This window comes from Diabrotica undecimpunctata, chromosome 2, assembly GCF_040954645.1.
Source record: "Diabrotica undecimpunctata isolate CICGRU chromosome 2, icDiaUnde3, whole genome shotgun sequence".
NCBI classification, from domain to species: Eukaryota; Metazoa; Arthropoda; class Insecta; order Coleoptera; family Chrysomelidae; genus Diabrotica; species Diabrotica undecimpunctata.
Window position 1 is genome coordinate 136500966 of NC_092804.1, and position 17530 is coordinate 136518495.

Here is a 17530-nt window from a genome sequence, read left to right on the forward strand (position 1 = left end):
ATGAAGAGTGGGAAAAGCCCTGGACCTGATATGCTTCCTATAGAAATCCTAAAAATTCTAGACGAGAAGCACATTGATGTTTTAGTGACTGGAAATGTGAAATTTTTTCACGTCCTTTACTATAATTGGGTTTCTATTTTCTCTTGTTATTGTCTGTGTTAGTGTTTTTGTCTTTTTACTTCTGCTTCAATCTTCTTCGCCATTCTTGTTGCCTTACTTGACTTGTTGACTTACTGGCTGTACTGATTATTTCATTATGATATTAGTTTTCGACATTCTTTTGACTTGACGTTATGACATTCAATAGCCAGGTTGAACAATGTGAGAGCTCATTGTTTTTCTTTCATCATCATAAACCTGTATGCGTCCACTGCTGGACATGGGTCTCCCTCAGCTCTTTCCATCTGTCTCTGTCTTGTGCAGTTTGCATTCAGTTATTGCTAACACGCTTCAGGTCGTTAGTCTATCTAGTTCTTTGCGTAACCGACTTTCATGTCCTAAGTACTTGCGATATGCGATGCAGTCTGGACAATATCCCTTCCATCAACAGCAATATTTCGATTTAGCACCAGATTAGTCATTATTTGCGTCTTGTTCATATTAATCTTTAGTCCGACCTCTAAGGAAGCGTGATATAATTTTTCAAACATTATTATTGCATCATCCATACGACTATCGATGTCGTCATTTGCATTTCTCAAATGGAACTTCTCTACCATGTTCGTTCAGATGTGCCTTCTTACAAGTATGTTCTAAAAGCGTCGCGAATAGCTTTGGAGAGATGGTGTCTCTTTGCCGTACTTCTAGCTGTATACAGAATTTGTTTTTAGTTCAGATAGTCTTACGCTAGCTGTGGCATTTTGATAGATATATTTGATTATGTTAGACTAGTGATGGTCTATTCGGCATTCTGTCAATGCTTTTAATATTTTATGATGGCTTATGGTATCGAATTCTTTCTCGTATTCGACAAATATTGGCGCCTATGGTTTGTTGTATTCTGCAGACTCTTCTATCAAGTTCTTTAACACTAGTAAGTGGTCGTTAGTGCTGTCTCCTGATCTAAATTCTGCGTATTCGCTAGGCTGATTTAGCTTTCAGTCTTTTTTGATCATTTTTGTGAACAGTTTATATATGTGTGAAAGCAAACTGATAGGACGTTAGTTTTTTAGATCTGTTATCTCTCCTTGTTTGTGTAATAAAATATTGATTGCATTGTTCCATTGAGAAGGAGTTTTCTTTAGCCCCTTGACTATTTGGAAGCTTTCAGTAAATTGCATCTGACATGTATTTTTCCATCTGTCAATCGTTGCTTTTACTACATATCCTAAACACGCAAAGAACCCAAGCACCTCAGGATAAAAGTAGATTAAACCAAGCTACAGAAAGATTAAAAGCACTGTTAAACAACAATAAAAACAATGACATAAAACGATATTTACAAAATCTATCTGCCACGGAAGCCTCCGAATACTCACTAATGAAGGCAACACGAAAAATTAATCGACCACAACTTTCTTATCCGCCTATCCGGGCCAGTAACGGACAATGGGCTAAAAGTAACAAAGAAAAAGCCACAGTCTTTAGAAGTAGTCCTCACGGTTCGACTTAATCACTGTAAAAATTCTAAAAGAACTTCCCAAGAAAGGAGTGCAATATTTAACACAGATTTACACAGGGTAGTGTCCTTGGACCTGTCAAGTCAAAACATCGTCACCGCCACATACGCATACGACACAGCAATCCTTGCGGCTCACTCAAACCCGTATATCGCTTCACAACTGCTCCAGGCCAATCTCGACAAAATAAAGATTTGGTTACAAACATGACGAATTAAAGTTAACGAAAGCAAATCAGTACATATAACGTTCACTAATCGAAAAGGTATATGCCCAACCGCCTCATTAAATAACAAAACACTACAGCAAGAGGATGATGTAAAATACTTAGGTATGCACCTAGACCGCAGATTAACGAGGAAGAAACACTTATTCACGAAAAGAAAACAGTTGGGTCTGAAACTCAGTAAAATGTACTGGCGAATAGGAAAAAGATCACAACTGAATTTGTACAATAAAATCCTAGTATATAAGTCAGTGATAAAGCCAATATGGAGCTATGGGATCCAACTGTGGGGATCTGCATCAAGATCCAATATCGACATACTGGAGAGATTCCAATCGAAGACCTTCCGTATTATCACAAATGCAACGTGGTACATGCTCAATGAATTGCCCAAGAAACCATCTTAACAGGCTAGCGATGAACCTTATGAGGCCCCAGGCAAACAGAAGGCTAAAGCGTCTTACTCCAAGCGATCTACCAACAAGATTTTAAACTTTTAAATTTAAAAAAACAAAATTTTTATTTATTATAAACATTATATTAGAGTCACAAATAATTTTGTTACTTAAATTATGATTTAATAGGTTATTGTCACTGGACAGTCTCCTGCAAGTCTCTTGTAATCTAATTAAACAATTTACTTATTGTAATCTTTATTACAGATTGTAAATAAATGGGATGTTCAAAAAAAATCATTTTACAAATTTGAGTGAGCGATATTGAAGCTGTTCTGTAAACTGACTTCTGTAGATTGAGATTGAGAAATTGTACCTTTAAAATCAATGAAGATGTGAATGCCAATAACGTGTCATTAAAGTTTATTTGCAATTTATTTTAAGAGCTGATCGATTGTTGACTTTCCATGTCGAAAGTTGGTTTGATATTACTCGATAATTTTTTCAGTCAAATGGTAAAGCAGCTGATTGCTAAGGGATGTAAATATTTTGTACGCTGAGTACAACTACAAGAGTACATATATCTATATAAATAGCTTAACATATACTCAAAACAGATTTCCATACAGATGAAAGCGGAAATATACAACACTAACATTTGTGTTATAACTGTTTAATAATCAATGTTGACAAATTATATAGCCAATTGCTGCGAGTCCTTGACATTACACTTTAAAGAATAATTATCAACCTATTACGTATGCAAATAAAACAAATTATATTTACAAACGTTTACATGAGGGACTAAAGGACCTCTATAATTTGTCCGAATGTATTATTACCATAGCCGTAGATATATTCGAACATAAGAAATATAAATTATTATTATTTAAATCTTGAATATGTTGCCTGTATGTATCAATTTCAATTTAGGTAAATTTATTTACATAAACAAACAATTTATTCTACCACCGAGAACCGGTTCCGCATACTATAATTTTCTATGCATATTCAGGTCAACGGTACATGGCAAACTAAATGTTGAATATAAAATAAACCGTATGAGGATGCTGTCTGGTACAGAATATATAGCAACTATGCCAATATTATATGTGTGCAATTTTTTAATAATCCAGTAAAATAAGGCAAAAAAGGGGGCAAACCTCGGAATGAAAGATAATAAGCTGAAAATTTGCATACGTCTTTATTTTGATGGTATAAAACTTACCTCAAAAGTCTCATATAATCACGTGTCCGCGACTTAAGATATTAAAGGTCAAAGGTCACGAAAATGAGTTTTCTGCAAATATCTCGTTTCCCTTACACTTTATGACATTTAAGGTGGTAAGAAAAATTGTAGAATGGAAAATTCTCTTCATTTTTTGTCTCAAGTACTTTTATGTACCTTCAACCCTTCTTAAAATAGAGCGCAAAGAGTGGGGGACCGCTTACCTGTGTATACGGTAACGCGAAGTCAGCCAGTAGGATTCAATAAATAATAAGTTATATAGTTAATTATTCACTTAAAATACTATTATTATCATTAAATTTTTATTATGTATTATTTAATAAACTATATTTATAGATATTAATTATAAAATATATATTTTTTATATAATATTTATTTTATTTTTAACAAACATACAATATTAAATAAAATACTTTTCGTCCATATTACTACGAATATTATATCTCGAAATACAAATCTCTTGTACGGCGGTTGCTGTTTCTGCGAAGCTGTAGCAGATGCTCCTTTGTTATATATGACCTAACCGGTTTTTTTTAATATGACTTTCTACACACCGTGGCGAATGAGTTTGGGACTTCTATGTATATAGGCACAATAGCGGTGGAGGGATATTTTACTTGATGATGGGAATGGTAGGGTAGAGCTATTTCTCTGCGTTAGTATTTCTTTACCGAAAAAAATTTATTTTATCGTTCAGTTGAAAACGACATCTTAGCATCGACAGACGTATAATTTTGAGTGAATATTTTTAATTGCAATGGCTGATTTGTGTTTTATTTGTAACAAGTATCAAATCAACAAGACTCAACAAACCAGTGCAGTTATCAAGTCTTCCACCTTCAAGTGCAGCAGCTCGTCAGCATATCATTCGTGTCTATTATCAGACCCAAATTTGGTAGGGAAATGATTTAGAACCCCAAGAATTCGGCTGGGTAATGCAAAATGAATTTCTGGAACCAATAACAACATTATTACCGCCAGCACCAGAAGAACTGCTGAATACAATATTTTGCAATTGCAAGAAAGGTTGTGGTTCTAATTGCGGATGCAGGAAATCAGGATTGTAATGTACTTTAATTTGTGGGCAGTGTAATGGACAATCATGTCTAAACGCTTCATCAACTTCAGATGATTTCAATGAAGAAAGTGAATATGCACCTGATATTCTTGAATATTTTTATTCTGATACTTTAATAAACGAGAATGATGATGATGAATCCGATATTGAGCAGTCAGAGGAAGAAGAAGAAGAAGACGATGAAAAAGAAAATTAATACAAAAATATTAACCATACATAATAAAAGAATATATATTATATTTGTAACTTTAATAAATCGATTATTGGATTAATAAATAAACATAATTTAAAAAAATAATAAATATGATGTATTTAATTAAATATAAAAATGATTATTGTTGAATTCTGCACTTGATCTTAATTTATCATATATACAGCTGTTAAAAATATCATTAAAGTTCATTTGAAATATTTCATTTGATATTGTATGTTTGTTAAAAATAAAATAAATATTATATAAAAAATATATATTTTATAATTAATATCTATAAATATAGTTTATTAAATAATAAATAATAAAAATATAATGATAATAATAGTATTTTAAGTGAATAATTAACTATATAACTTATTTATTGAATCCTACTGGCTGACTTCGCGTTACCGTATACACAGTTAAGCGGTCCTCCACTCTTTGCGCTCTATCTTAAGAAGGGTTGAAGGTACATAAAAGTACTTGAGACAAAAATTGAAGAGAATTTTCCATTCTACAATTTTTCTTACCACTTTAAATGTCATAAAGTGTAAGGGAAACGAGATATTTGCAGAAAACTCATTTTCGTGACCTTTGACCTTAAATATCTTAAGTCACGGACACGTGATTATATGAGACTTTTGAGGTAAGTTTTATACCATCAAAATAAAGACGTATGCAAATTTTCAGCTTATTATCTTTCATTCCGAGGTTGCATCCTTATTTTACCGGACTATAAGTGTTAATTCCATTTAATTAAATAAATAATTCAATGAAAAAAAATTAAACTAAAAATCTTACACAAATGCCGATACAAGGATTAATATTAAATGTTTGAGAATACATAGTGTAAAACTCCGTTATAGAGTTTTATCTGGAGACCGGTGATCATCGGCTTTACTGCACTAATTGACGACTTTCGGAAAAGTTTTTGAGGGAAGAGATATTAACAACTAGAATAGGAATGTAGTTATTAATGTAAATTGTTTGTTGAAAATGAAGTGTGATGTTATGTTATTTATATTTATTGTAGAGATATATTCTGAAAATGTTATTTATTTATATTATTAATTTTAAACAGACAGTAACAAGGTAGAATAAGATGATTTTGATGTTATTTTGGATGTGCAAATGATCCAAGGTAAATTTAAGTAAATAAATATCAGATCTCGGTCTTTTTTGTTAGAGAGAAAATATTGTGATGTCAGTAAAAAACAGAAATTAATTTTCAAGTATATTAAAAATCTTTTAAGGAACAAATGGAACACAATCAACAGATAAAAACGCACATTTAATTTAAAAAAGGGTGTAGTTTGTAGGTGGTGTACTACATTACTTATGTGATCGTCAGTGGTAGAATAAATTGATTGTGAGTAAGTCTTACTCTTATTTCTCTTTACCTAAATTAGTATTATTTATTTTTAAGTTACGCAACAAATTACAAACAGATAATTGGAAAACCTAAGTAACAAAAACCATGGTATGCCGTAGAAAATTCAATCAGAAAGTCAACGCCATCTAACATCTGTATGACTGATGATTAAGTTCAGCAGCGACAAAGTATAAGGGACACTTTTACGAATGGAAATTATCTTCTTTCTAAGTAACAGCACAAGCATACCATACCTACGAATATGCTTCCACCTTTTCCTACCTAGGCTCAATAATAAATGACAGCAACAACGTCAGTCAAGAAATCCAATCCAAGTGCTTTTATGTATACAAACACTTAATGAAAAGTAAGTTACTGAATCGTGATTCTAAGCTTAGAATCTACAAAACAGTAATTAGAAAAGTGATCATATATGGATGTGAAAGGTGGACTCTTTCAACCACTGATGAAAATTAATTAAGAGTATTCGAGCGCAAAATATTAAAAAATATATATGGATCAACCCATTGTAGCGATGGTTCGTGGAGAATAAAAATAAACTATGAGCTGGATGAATTAATGCAGAGCGCAGATACCGTTAGATCTGTAAAGTCACACAGACTAAACTGGCTTGGCCATTTAGAAAGAATGTCAGATAATCGAACTGTAAAAGTAATCCTGACTAACCTTTGAGGAAATATGATGAAGACCTACTGGACTTTGCATACGCAACACCAGCGTAAATTCTTAAATGATTTAAGATGTTAAATTATAATATGTTGTGTGTTAAACTGCCATACGCTAAATAAATAAATACACCCAATAAACGGAAAAGAAATAAGGAAGGCAATTAGAGACGTACACAGAAATAACTTTCTAGAGAGGAAAATGTCAATTAAAATGCTAAATGAATATCTAGATATTTTTCAATTTAAGTGTTTTTAGAAGAAAAATACGGCAAAGGTAGAACAACCTGATAAGAATCTTAATACTGGATAAAAAATCAGTACTTTTTGGAAAATACCTTGGCCTTTCTGACCTTATTACCTTATTCTTATACCCTATACACTAGAGCGGAGTTCCTGCTATATTCTTATACTCCTTGAGAGGTGTACGTAGATATTATTAATAATTTTAATGGTAAGGTTTCTTCCAATTGAAATAGGTCCATTTATTTGGGGTTCAAGTATCATAACTTTCTTTTTTTGTCGTTTATTTACGGATCTCCCACTATTTGGTTTTTAATTTATGCATCATTTGCTCTAATTTATATTTATTATCCAGTATATCAGTGTTATCCGCGGACCTTATGGTTGTTTATCTTATACCACTATACTTTCATGTCAATGGTCTATTACTATTTTCATTATGATAAACTATAAGGGAAAAAAGGGTCAGTCAAGACCTATTTGTTATACTATTCAAATATTCCATTATAAAACAGAACAAACACCACCGCCACTGATCGGTTTCAATACGTAGTCCAGTAAAAACTTTAATGATTTAATATTCAGGGAGAAGATAGATCAATCCCAATATCTATTACAATTCAGAAGTATTTCGATTCGATTAGTTTATTGACGACGTTTCCAGCAAAAGGGCTGCTTTTAAACACTACTATTAGCTACCACAAAAATGTTTTTGTCTAATTTAAACTTTTGGAATGACAGGTGATTTATTTATGTAATTTTACGTGATTGTCATATGTTTAATTCAACAATATAATGATTTTTTATAGAAATTTAGATATTTTATACATAGAGTTATCAATTTTGGCAACAAAAGTTATAATTTTTAGCGCACAATCTCTTTTGCAATTCTGAACGTGTTATTCCGGTTGCTTTGTTTAGTTCTTCACCTGTCTATTTGAATTGTAGGGTAAACCATACAGTTCTTGGACACTTAAGAAAATTTCAATTTCAAAAATTTGTAATACACATTGTTGACTGCAGACCGAATTGAAATTTTTATTACAATATGTCTAAAAAGATTTAAAGAACGTGTTAAACATTTTTTTAATACGTATTTGTTAAAAATAGTTACAAACATTATAATTATTGAACAGTTGATTTAGTTATGGGACACTCAAATTTAATAGTTGGACTTTTGTTGTAATACAATAAAAAACTGGAAACAAATTAAAACTATAAGACAAACCAAAAATTTACCGAATCAGTATCCTTCAAATTGAGCAGTTGTGACATACAAAATTGATGACCGTCGCGTCGTTAGGTATGTTGTCTATTCTTAACAGTCATAATAAAAACTACAATCATCGCATCTTAATTTATTCGATTGAATATCATTTGAACAAATAGAACCTTAGACTTTTTTTGTTGCTACACTGATTCTTTGTTACTTTTTTTTCCGATTCCTTTCTTGTTTTTGTTTTTCCTGTTCTTCTTTTAATTCCTTATTTTTTTGTAACCTTGCTTAGTCGGTCGAAGTCGTTCAATGCTACGTTTATCTTTTCTTTCCGACACAACTCGAGAAGTCTCCCAATAAATTATGTTGAACAATAATTTTACTTGTGGATGTTAAGTCATAAACATTAGTGTTACACTATAGAGTATTGACATCATTATACACTATATTTTTAATAAAATTAATGTTTGTATCTCTATTTTTTAAAACCGTTGGATTATCTGAATGTTTTGGATCATGTTCAAAGAAATTCCAAATTTTGAACAATAAACCTTTTTAAAACCTAAGATATTTACAAAAGTATTATAGTCCATCTTGGGTTTCTTTCGATGATCATCTGAAATAATCAAATTTTTTACTATTTCTTTACCGAAACATTTTGTGTAGTCAATTACGTCTGCTTTAAATTGGAACAATCCGCAAACCTTGAAACCCTTTACTAGTGTTTCATAATATTGTTCTGAAGCTATTTTCTTGTGGCATCTTAAAGCAATTACTATTTTTAGTGGGAGTCTAGCACAATCCTAGCATATCCTCGTGCAGCGTCGTGCTTGACGTCGGTTCTACTAGTATGGTCGAAGCAGATCTAGAGGTTCACTTGTCTGCTTCGGATTTAATTGTTTCATTATTTGCCTATATGCATAGAAAAAAATCTATTTTAGTCACTGAATTTGTTTGTTGTACATGCTTTGCATAATATGCTTCCGCTGTGCCTCTGTTCCTGTGGTATCTCACCTGTGTTCATTGATTATCATTTCTTTCTCTTTGAGCTTGAGATGCTCCTCTGTTTCTGTGGAATCTGTTTCTATTTTGATATTCTCGTGTTATGTCTTTCATATTCATTTGTATTTCTGTTAATTGTTGTTCATAAACTTGTCATCAAATATCACTTGTCCGAATAGAAACTTTAGAATTTCAGCAGAAATTCTAAAGTTTTCTATTCGGACAAGTGATTCTTCATCCTTAGCACTTGTAATTGCCTCTAAAGAATAGGAAACTTTGTTAACCTAAAACGTTGGGCTCTAATAGCATCCCTAGATTTTGTATCGTGATCATGGACGTTGGAGTTTATGTTAAACTTACCTTTGTTGGCGTGAATTTCAATCAGCGTCTCATATATATAGAGTGAAGATAGTGGCATAATACCTAAATCCAGAAATAAAGGTTTACAGTGTTCCCTATACTCTGCTCTTGAAAGTATCACTACTCTTTTTTGTAGTTTAAAAATTCGATCTGCGTGAGAAGAATTACCCCAAACAGTTATTTCGTACTGTAAATGGCTATGAAATAGTGCAAAGTGGCACATTCTAAGGATATTTTTAGGAATCATATAAACTAAATTGCATATTAAAAATATACTTGTAGCAAATCTAAAACTTAATTAATCTATATGAGCACTCCAATCCAAATTATCATCTAGAAAGATTCCTAACAGTTTAACACTATTTCTTGAGATATACTTCCAATCGGAACTAAAAATCAAATTCTGTTTTTTCTCTTCATTTAGCTTTAGCCCATTATGTTCAAACCAGTTTTTTTGCTTTCTGGGTATCACTATCTATTTTAATTTTTAAATTATTCTGATTAATATCAGTATTTATGAGAGTTGTATCATCTACGAAGCAAACACATTTTATAGGAAAAGTGTAGTGAAATAAATTGTTCAGATAAATAAGAAACAAAGTGGGTCCTAATATGTGGGTCCTAATATCGAACCTTGAGGTACACCATATTCGACAGTGTTAAACTCAGAATAGCTGTTATTAAGAAAAACTGCCTGTTTTCTATTTGTTAGGTATGATTTAAATAGATTAAGAGTGTTTCCCCTAATACCGTATTTATGCATTTTTCCAACAGTAATTCATGCGAAACAAGCTTATAGTGTTTCTTAAATTTTTTATACTCACTATATTCCTTTGTAACATCAGCAATTATCTTGACTGTGGAAAGATTTTCTCGCATTTCTTTTAGTTCACCATCAAACCAAGAAATTGGAGCTTTACTATGAGTTTGTGATTTTTTTAATGGAAAATTAATTTCAGTTAACTTTACATATATTTCGGTAATAAATTGAGCTAATTCTGTTGCTGTTTTGAGAGAAAAAACTGAAGCTCAGTCAACGTTGTTTAACGACTGTTTTAACATCAGGATGCCATTACTTGTTATATGTCTTCTGTATGTATTAGCACTATGATTTTTATCAGATTTTATTTTTAAGTAGAGAAATTGAGCAAGATGATCAGAAATACATGAGTCCACAATACCGCAACCAACTATCTCATTGCTTATGCTTGTTAATAAAATGTTATCTAAACAAGTTACTGATCAACTATAGTATAGTATAGCCGATTCAAAACTTTTGTCTTACGGAAACTTACATTTAAATATATTTCTTAGAATTGGTTAGTTATGATAATATTTTACCAGCACTTATTACTTTCTTTTCCTGGCCATATTTTTTTAACGGAACTCTCAAGTATGTGAACCTACCGACCTTCTCAAAATCATAATAATAAACTTTATGTTCTCCAAAATTAAGGTTTTCTTGTTTATAGTTTTTGTTCTATGACTATATTTTCAGTTTTTATTGTTTATTTCAAATCTGTTTTATAACTAGTTTTGTTTCAGTTTTTGGTTTTTATTTGTTTTGTTTTAGCTAGTAGTGATATATTGTCTGCAAAAGTGAGGCATTGGTAATCCTTTCTTAAAAAATGATTTGTTTCTCGTCTACTGTTTTTATAATCTTTTCCAATACTATTTCAAACAAAACTGTTGATATCTTAAATAATTTCAATTTTTTATGTTTTTTGTTCTGTTTATCTTCTTAACATGTGCCGGATATTTATTTGGTTTATTGCTGCATACGGGGCATACATAGTTATACAATTTCTCTTTATACTCGTAGTAGCTGTTCTGAATCTCCTTTAGTGCGAAAATAGCAGTTATTATTTAGCTTTGTGCTGGAGTTTGTATTTAGTAAGATATATAAGTTATTTTTGTTTTGTTTTAGGGTATTAGAAGATAAGCGTAGTCACTATGAACCATCAATTCAAGGAACTGCCGAAGTAGATGAACTTGATGATCATGATTTATATGTACCGCACTTCCAACGTGTTTCAATTTCTGGAGAAGACACGAGTGGAGTAAGTTATTTTTATAATGCATATTAACTGTAATTTTTTTTAATGAAATTATTTATGATACCATCGTTCAAAACAAATACTTCCTCTTTGTTTCGCCTTCTTTTTCCTTCTTGATTTTGGGCAAATTGCGCATTGCGTTTTAACTTCCTATAGGTGCTACCTTAGTGCTTAAGCTGTTATTCCACTCTCCTCGGGAACAGCCCATGCTCCAATGTCGTACTGATGATTTAATTCAGTGATTCCTTCTTTCATAAAGAATATACATTAATACGAACTTCCCGACAATATTGATACAGCAAAGCGAACTTATAACAACTAAAAGAAACGATAAACGAACAAATGCGAATAAAGAAAGTGTATTATACCTTTTTAGTCGAGGCAATGAAGCACAAAAATCGGCTCAACCATCGAAAATCGGCGCAGTAAGATGGATTGAGATGCAATTTGGTGTATTCGATTCGTGAGAGCGTCAAAAAATTTTGTGAATTAATGCGATCATGAAGAAATAAAAAATTGCATTTGGAAAATGCATTTTCCAGAGTTGAAAATTTAAAAAAATTTAACTCAGCAAATGTGTAATAAACTACGTAAAATTTTGCTACTCGGAGGTTTTGGAGGTCGCTGAACACGAATATCATGTCGGCAAAGATCTCCGATGTATCTGGTGCCTAAGGAGGACAGTACCTACCTCGTCTAAGAAGTTGTCTGCAGATTCCATATAAAATCATTACAAAACCTGTTTCTTGGGGGGTTTTCGAGGTCATTAAATATAAATATCATATCGACAAAGCATCATCAAACAGAGCGTCATCGTATTCACCTCGTCTGCGGGCGTTTTATGCAGATTCTCAAAAGAACTCACCTTAAGTAGCCTAAAGGTAGCATCAGTGCTACCAACTTTTTAAAGAGCAGTGTTTAATTTAAAACAAATTATATATATACATCGGTTTAGAACGTCTTTCGACGTTGTCCGATACCTAAACACCATCTCTTCCTATCTTCGCAGTCGTTTGTTGTTAAATTTCTTTCGCTCATGGACTTGTTTACGCCGTGTTGCCATTCTAATCTGGGTCTCCCTCTTTTCCGTCGACCTATCGGTTGCCATTCTATTACTTTTTTGGGGAGTCTTGATGCTGGAATCCGTTGAACATGCCCATACCACCTTAATTGTTTCTTCTCTATATCTTGAGTTATATTTCCTTCTATTCCCATACGTTGTTTTATTACATCATTTCTGATTCGGTCTCGTCTGAAAATACCTAAAGATCTTCTCATTGCATCCATCTCTACTGCTTCTATTCGCTTTTTGTTCTTTTCACTAATTCTCCATGTTTCAGCGCCATAAAGAAGAGTAGTTTTAATCATGGTCTCATATATATTAAATTTCCTTCCTTTCGTTATCTCTTTACTCCACAGTATACTATTGAGACATCCTAAGACTTTCTTTGCTTGAGTGATTCGTTTTTCTATTTCCCGTTTATCAGTTCCTGTATTGTCAAAGGCAACACCCAAGTAGTCATAGCTCTGACAGCAGGAAATATGTTGTCCGTTTTCGAGGTCTATGTTATCTGACTCGTTTCCAATACAAAGATATTTGGTTTTTGTTGTATTGACATTCATTCCCCAGTCATTATATTCTTCTATCAGTTTTCTTAGCATGTACTGCATGTCTTCCCTGTCGGTCGCTAGCACTACCTGGTCATCAGCAAACTGGAGTGTATATATACATTCATTGCTAAGCTCTATACCCATCCTATGTACCTTTCTTTTCCATCTTTCCAATGCCGCTGCAACATATATCTTGAATAAGGTTGGTGAGATACAGCATCCCTGTCGCAAGCCTTTTGTAACTAGGAATTCTTCCGTTAGATATTTTCCTGTTTTTATCTGTGCCTTAGAGTCTCTATATAGTTCTTGTACAGCATTTATCAATGTGTGGTTGATGTTAGATCTTTTCAACGTTGTCCACAGTTTTGTTAAGGGGATGTTGTCATATGCTTTTTGCAGGTCTACAAAAGTAATATGAGTTTCTAGATTCATAGCCGATCTATTTTCTATTATTTGTTTAAGACAAAATACGTTATCGGTGCACGATCTTCCTGCACGGAACCCGCTTTGTTCTTCCCTTTCATTGTGCTTATATTCTTCCTCGATCATATTTCTCAAAATTCGTCCATACAGTCTGCTCAGGGTGCTGGTTACCGATATGCCTCTATAATTATTACAATTCCTTTTGTCCCCCTTTTTGTGTATTGAGGACATGTATGCCGTTCTCCATTGTTCTGGTACTGGGTGTCCATTTAGACACTGATTGATCACATAAGTTAATATTTCAAATAGTTTATGAGTTCCATTCTTAAGCATTTCAGCATAGATTCCCTCAGGTCCAGCGGATTTACCATTCTTTAGGGTCATTACAGCCTTCCTTACTGTTTCGATGTCTACCCTCGCTTCCTCTCCTTGTATATGTACTGACTGTGTTGGGGAGTTCGCTAGGTATTCTTGTCTTGTATCTGTCAGCAAGCTTTCATAGTGATCTTTCCATTGTCTTGGTTTTATGGTGTGTATGTGTGCTTTGTCTTTTCCTGTATTTTTTACTGATTGTATAAAATTCCATACCTCTGTACATTGCTTCCCTCCGATGTATGTATTGGTTTCTTGACATTTCTGATCCCATGTTTTATTCTTTTCTTGTTTTATCATTTTTCGTAGTTGTCTATCGGCTTCTTTATAAGCTTGATGGTCTTCAGTATTTTTTGTATTTAGCCATTTTAAATGCTGTTCTTTTTTCTGTTTTACCATATATTCGATTTCTTCGTTCCACCATATTTTGTTACTAATTTTGTTTTGCTGTGTCCCGAGTGTCTCCTTAGAGGCCTGGTGTAAACTAGCAATAATATTCTCGTAAATATTTGAAAATGTTTGTCTCTCTATTTCTCGTAGTTTTTCATCCAGTCGTCGTTGGTATAGCTGTTTAGTACTATCATTTATAAAACTATTGAAGTTGTACTTCGGAGTATCTACTGTCTGCAAGTCTTGCTTGTCTTCTAGGTTTTGGTCTCCGTGTATTATCTTAAGTGGGAACAAAATTTTCGCTCTTACTAAGTAGTGATCGGACCCAGATGTTATTCCTCGGAGAACTCTTACATCATTCCACTGCAATACAGATTTTTGTTTACTAATAATATAATCGATGACTGATTTTAGATTGCGTGTTTGTTGAATCCGGGTATATCTATGTATGTCCTTATGTTTGTAGAATCCATTGCTAATTTTTAACTCATAGCTCTCACATAAGTGTATAAGTCTACCGCCATTATCATTAGTTGCCATTTCTCCAAAAGGTCCTACTACTCTACTGTTTTTCTGATATCCCGTTCTACTATTGAAGTCCCCAAGCATAATTATTTCTCTGTTTTTTCCTATGTTGTTAAGTATATCCTCGATTTTTTGAAAGAAATTTTCTTTCACGTTGATTGTTGCATCATCAGAGGGGGCATAAGCGGCTATCATGGTAATCTTGTGCCCATATATGTCTATATTTACTCTTAGGATATTTTCATCAATTGTTTCCCAGTCTGTAATATTATTCTTAAGTTTTTTCTTTATTAGTATTGATACTCCCCTAGCGGCTCTTTTATCTTTCGGGACTCCAGTGAATATATGTATATAATTTCCTACCATATGAGTGCCAGTTCCTTTTTTTTTGTTTCAGTTAGTGCTATAATATCCATTTTCATTTGTTCTAGATCAGGCACAATGATATCAATCTTTTGGTTTATCCCCTGTATATTCCATGTACCAATATTCATAATCCGTTTTCTTAGCTTTGGTCGTTTCCTCGAAAACCCATCTAAAGTTCCGAGGCTTTGTTTAGGCTTTTTGGTATGTTAAAATTTTGACGAGTATTGGAGAATCAGTCCAATGCCACAACCCCCAACCTGGAGGACCGGGTAATTTGTGATCAAGGTTTTCTTCCTCTAGCCTTTGACGATCCAACGACTATAACTACAAGGCAGCAGCTTGATTTTATACAAACCCTAAAATCAAAGGTTGCCACTTCCGCCCTCCATGCCGTAGTGAAGATATTCTTCCCCGCCACGAATGCCGTTGTGGACTTCATCCGTAACCCTGGACAAGGACCCTAAACAGGTACTAGTTTCCCGGGCCAGGAAACACCTGGAATCTGCGGAAGGCAGGGATTGATTCATTTCCCCTGATAGGACTATCCAATGGACTATCCAATGGAGTTCCTACCCGTTACCTATTAAAACAAATTAAATAAATATAAATAAATTTTTGAACCTGGATCTTTGCTGGTCACCAGGACCCGGTAACTTTCCCCAACATTATATTCGTGTTCAGGCACATTTTATTCAATATTTGCCGAGTTAATTCTTTTTTAATTTGAAACTCTGGAAAATTAATTTTCCAAATGCATTTTTCTTATGCAAAAATGCAATTTTTTATTTCTTAATGATCGAATTAGTTCACAAAATTTCCTGACGTTCTTAGGAATTGAATGCATCAAACTGCATTTAAATCCGTCTTATTGCGCCGATTTTCGAAGGTTTATTGCTTCATTTCCTCGACTATTTTCAGTTAAAGAATGAACATTTTTTAAGTTATGTTCATTGCAGACGTGAGAATGATATATTTTTCAAAATAATGTTTGAAAGTAATCTTATTTATATACCAGGAACCAGATTGTTAATAATTTTTGATTGGATGATTGATTTATTTTCAAAATATTATCCACTTTTTTATACTTTTTATACAATTTTGGTTTTACCAGAAAACTTCTGTTTTCAAATGCTTCTTTCGTGAACAACTTTCATTTATTGAAGTTGAAGTCCACGATTCGTCACCTATCACAAACATGTTTTGATGATTAATTTCTTTAATCGCTCGGCACGAGCCTTTTTTCGTTGGTTTAGTTTTCCTATATTTTACGAATTGACGAATTTTTTAATTTTTTTTACTAGGTACCTCTTGAGGATCTAGAGAGAGCTTCCAAACTCATTGTTCAGGCATTGCAAATTCGAAAACGGTATATGGAAATGTCTTACCAAAACTTTTCTTCCACTGCAGGTAGATTTTTGGATCCTAATAAGGAACAACAAAAACACGACGAGAAACAGTCTATTGAAGGTTAGTATGTACAAAAAAATAAAATAACGAATAAATAAATAGTTTTGATTTAAGTATATATTGTAATATATTATGTAGTTACTATATAACCAGTCAGTTAAGTTTAAAGTTTTAGCTTACTACTATTTAATTTGTTTTTTATTAGATTATATAATATTGATTTAAATAATTTAAAATATCCACTATTATTGAGCTAATAGTGCCATTTTAAGATTTTATTGCTTAAAATAAGTAGAAAAACAATATTTACATCTGATTTGTTTTTTGTTGAAAATTTATAACGCATAATTATAAAAATACCATGTAGTGTGAGATATTTAGTGTGAGAACAATCACTTTTCCAGTTTACAAGTTTTTTGTAATTTTTTCGTGAAGTGAAAACAAAATAGCTCCTATTTAACATGTTTTAATTGTCCATTCAATGTTCCTGAAGCGAAAAGTGCATCTCCAATATATCGCTGGGCCTGAATTGCAGATCAGATAAAGTCAGTGACTGCGCTGTTAGTGCTCACTCTTATTTCACACATTAAATTAGAGTGTCCATGGAAAGTGTAAAAAATAATTTAAGAAGTTTATACTAAAGGCAACTTACTTACTTACCTCTTTTCCGTGTCCTCTTCCAGTCAAATTGTGAGCTTCCAGTGCTTTACTACATCCAGGGCTCTTTCGCCGTTTAGCTT

General features: G+C 32.7%; 1 protein-coding gene across 7 annotated transcripts in view; it reads left to right on the forward strand.

Annotated features, from left to right (window-relative positions):
- AMPdeam (AMP deaminase) overlaps nt 1–17530 on the forward strand; it is a 141922-nt gene that overhangs the window by 92357 nt on the left and 32035 nt on the right. For all 7 annotated transcript variants that reach the window (XM_072523564.1, XM_072523565.1, XM_072523568.1 and 4 more), the window contains exons 3-4: nt 11567–11699; nt 16685–16850. In XM_072523564.1, coding sequence (XP_072379665.1) covers nt 11567–11699; nt 16685–16850 — 299 coding nt within the window. The remainder of the gene's footprint in view (nt 1–11566; nt 11700–16684; nt 16851–17530) is intronic.